The sequence below is a fragment of the Pygoscelis adeliae genome, unplaced genomic scaffold (genome assembly GCF_000699105.1).
Source record: "Pygoscelis adeliae isolate BGI_AS28 unplaced genomic scaffold, ASM69910v1 Scaffold75, whole genome shotgun sequence".
Lineage (NCBI taxonomy): Eukaryota > Metazoa > Chordata > Aves > Sphenisciformes > Spheniscidae > Pygoscelis > Pygoscelis adeliae.
The window spans coordinates 5,701,120-5,703,369 of NW_008824772.1; the positions used below are offsets into that span (position 1 = coordinate 5,701,120).

Below are 2,250 nucleotides of genomic sequence, written 5' to 3' on the forward strand. Positions count from 1 at the left end.
GTGCAAGGGAGTGAGGTCTTCTCCATGGCCTGCAGGACCACATGTGCGGGCCCTCTGGGCTCTCCTCCTGCTGCCAGTCTGGTGGGAAATGCCTGACCCCCTCAGAAACCAGCCCGCAGCCACATTGGCACATGTGATATTGAGCCAGGGACGAGCCAGGAGGGGCAGCTGCATTCCCAGCCGCAGTGCAAAGTGCAGGGAGGGAGGCAGCTGGAGAGATCTGGAGGCACCACTCAGTGCTGGATCTGCTCTCCCCCTGTCACGAGGGGCACTGGCAGAGCAGCCAGAGGTGGGGAGGGGAAGGAGGGAGCAAGCCTCAGTCCAGCATTGCATCCAGCTGGTCAGCCAGGTCATCGAACATGTTGCTGATGTCTTCCAGGATGTTCTTGGCCGAGTGCACGGCCCCAGGGTGGCTGGGGACAAAAGGGAGAGAGTCAAAACTGCACCCAAAGGCTTCAGGTGCTGATGGGGTAGAACTGGCCAAGCTGGACTTGATCCTCCTGGCGGCAGCCAGAGCTCAGCATGCAGCCAGACTCAAGCATGTGTGACCTGGTGTGGCACAGGCGCGTGCCCACGCACAGCCCTCCAACTGCCCTTGCTGGGGGCTTCCCAATGCCACCTCAAGGGGCCCAACCCCAGCGTTTCCCTCACCCCCAATGCTACCTCACCTTTCTGCCTCCTCCTCCGTGATCTTCTCAGCCGCCTGCAGCGCAGCAGCCAGGGTGGAGTTGGTCTGTTCCAGCCGCTGCTGGGCCAGGGCGGCCCCTGGGGCAGCTGCCAAAGGTTTTGCTGACACCTTGCTACCCGCCTCCAGCGTCAGCAAGCCAGGACTGACCAGCGACCCGATCACATCCGGTACTGCCTCGGTGGCTTCCCAGGGAACAACAGTATGGCGGGAGGGTTGCAGGACCTGATGGTAGATGGTCTTGGGCCCGGAGAAGACTAGCTTGGTGGACGCCACGGAGGTGTGCTTGGTGGGGACATCTGCAAAGGAAGGGGACTCATGGCACGTGGTGGCACACATCCTCCTCACCTCCTGTACCAACCCAGGAGGGAGCCTCAGACCCCACCACTGCCTCAGAGACACCCCCACAAGCCCACGTACCTGGAGCGGGCGTCCTCACCACGGTGGTGCTGAGCAGCTCCACGGGGCTGGGGGCTTTGGTGGGGCTTGGTGCCTTCTTGATCCCCTTCTCCAGTGACAAGATGCTTTTCTCTATCTCGGCAATCCTGAACTCCACGCTGTTGTCATCAAAGGCATCCCCGGCCAGCCCAGCCTGTGGTGCTGGTGCTGGCATGGCAGGGCCTGCAATGCTCACTGCTTGGGCCCGGGCATACGGGGGCCCCGGGCTGGCCCCTGCCTCAGCCTGTCCCACCATGCTGAATGCCTTCAGCACTGCCTGCAGTGGCTCCCGCTCCCTGAAGCGGGGCCGGCGCTTCACTGTGTCTGACTCAGTGAGGTTGAACTCTGGCACAGGCGGCTCCTTGGCAGCAGCAGGCACCACCGGCTCCTTCCCAGTGGAGCAGGGGGGCTCCACCGGCTGGGAACTGGGCTCTGTGTCTGGGATGGTCGTGTCGGCCTTGGGGTGCCCAGTGGGCTTTGGCCGCTGTTTGATGGTTAAGTTGCCTTCTTCTGCAAAGGGGATGCACTCACTGGAGCTATTCTGGGAGGATGAGGATGAGACCCCCGGCTTGGCCTCCTCCTCCGTGTCCGAGCAGGTGTCCTCCCGCCCACCCTGCACAGCCACCTCCGTCATGGGAGCACTGGGCTCACTGAATGTCCGTCTCCGTGGCTTGCTGCTCTCAAAAGGATCCCTGCTGGCATCGGAAAGTGTGGTGCTGTTGGTATCACCACCATCATAGGACTCATCGTCCACACCTGCCCCAGGGAGACAGTCTTGAGCCATGTGCAGTGATTTTGGGGCCAGGAGGGGCTTGGGCAGACTCGCCCCTGGTGTCCCCTCCAGCGCAGCCGCCAGGCCCTTCGCTATCCTGCCATGGATGGCATCACCGGGGCTGGCACCCATGTCGGCCATGTCCTGGGGGGCTGTGGGCTGCTGCTCGGGGTTGGGGGGCTGCTCACCATCTGCCTCGGCAGCAAGGGCACTGGAGACAGAACTGAGGCGCTTTGGAGGCGGCGGGGGGGGGCCCTTGCGCTTGGCCCGGATGGCAAAGGACTGGCTGCGGGTCACCTTGGCATCCATCTGCAGACAGGCCCGCGGCATCTGGCTGCGGCCCCGGCGCCCCGCG

The 2,250-nt window shown here is 63.6% G+C and overlaps 1 protein-coding gene across 1 annotated transcript in view; it reads right to left on the bottom strand.

Annotated features, from left to right (window-relative positions):
* Positions 1–15: 15 nt before the first annotated feature.
* CASKIN2 (CASK interacting protein 2) overlaps positions 16–2,250 on the bottom strand; it is a 30,944-nt gene continuing 28,709 nt past the window's right edge. Inside the window, exons 19-21 of the mRNA XM_009323824.1 lie at positions 1,106–2,204; positions 669–984; positions 16–413 (exon numbers count right to left, since the gene is read on the bottom strand). Of these exons, the coding sequence (XP_009322099.1) occupies positions 317–413; positions 669–984; positions 1,106–2,204 (1,512 nt within the window). The 3' untranslated portion in view covers positions 16–316. The remainder of the gene's footprint in view (positions 414–668; positions 985–1,105; positions 2,205–2,250) is intronic.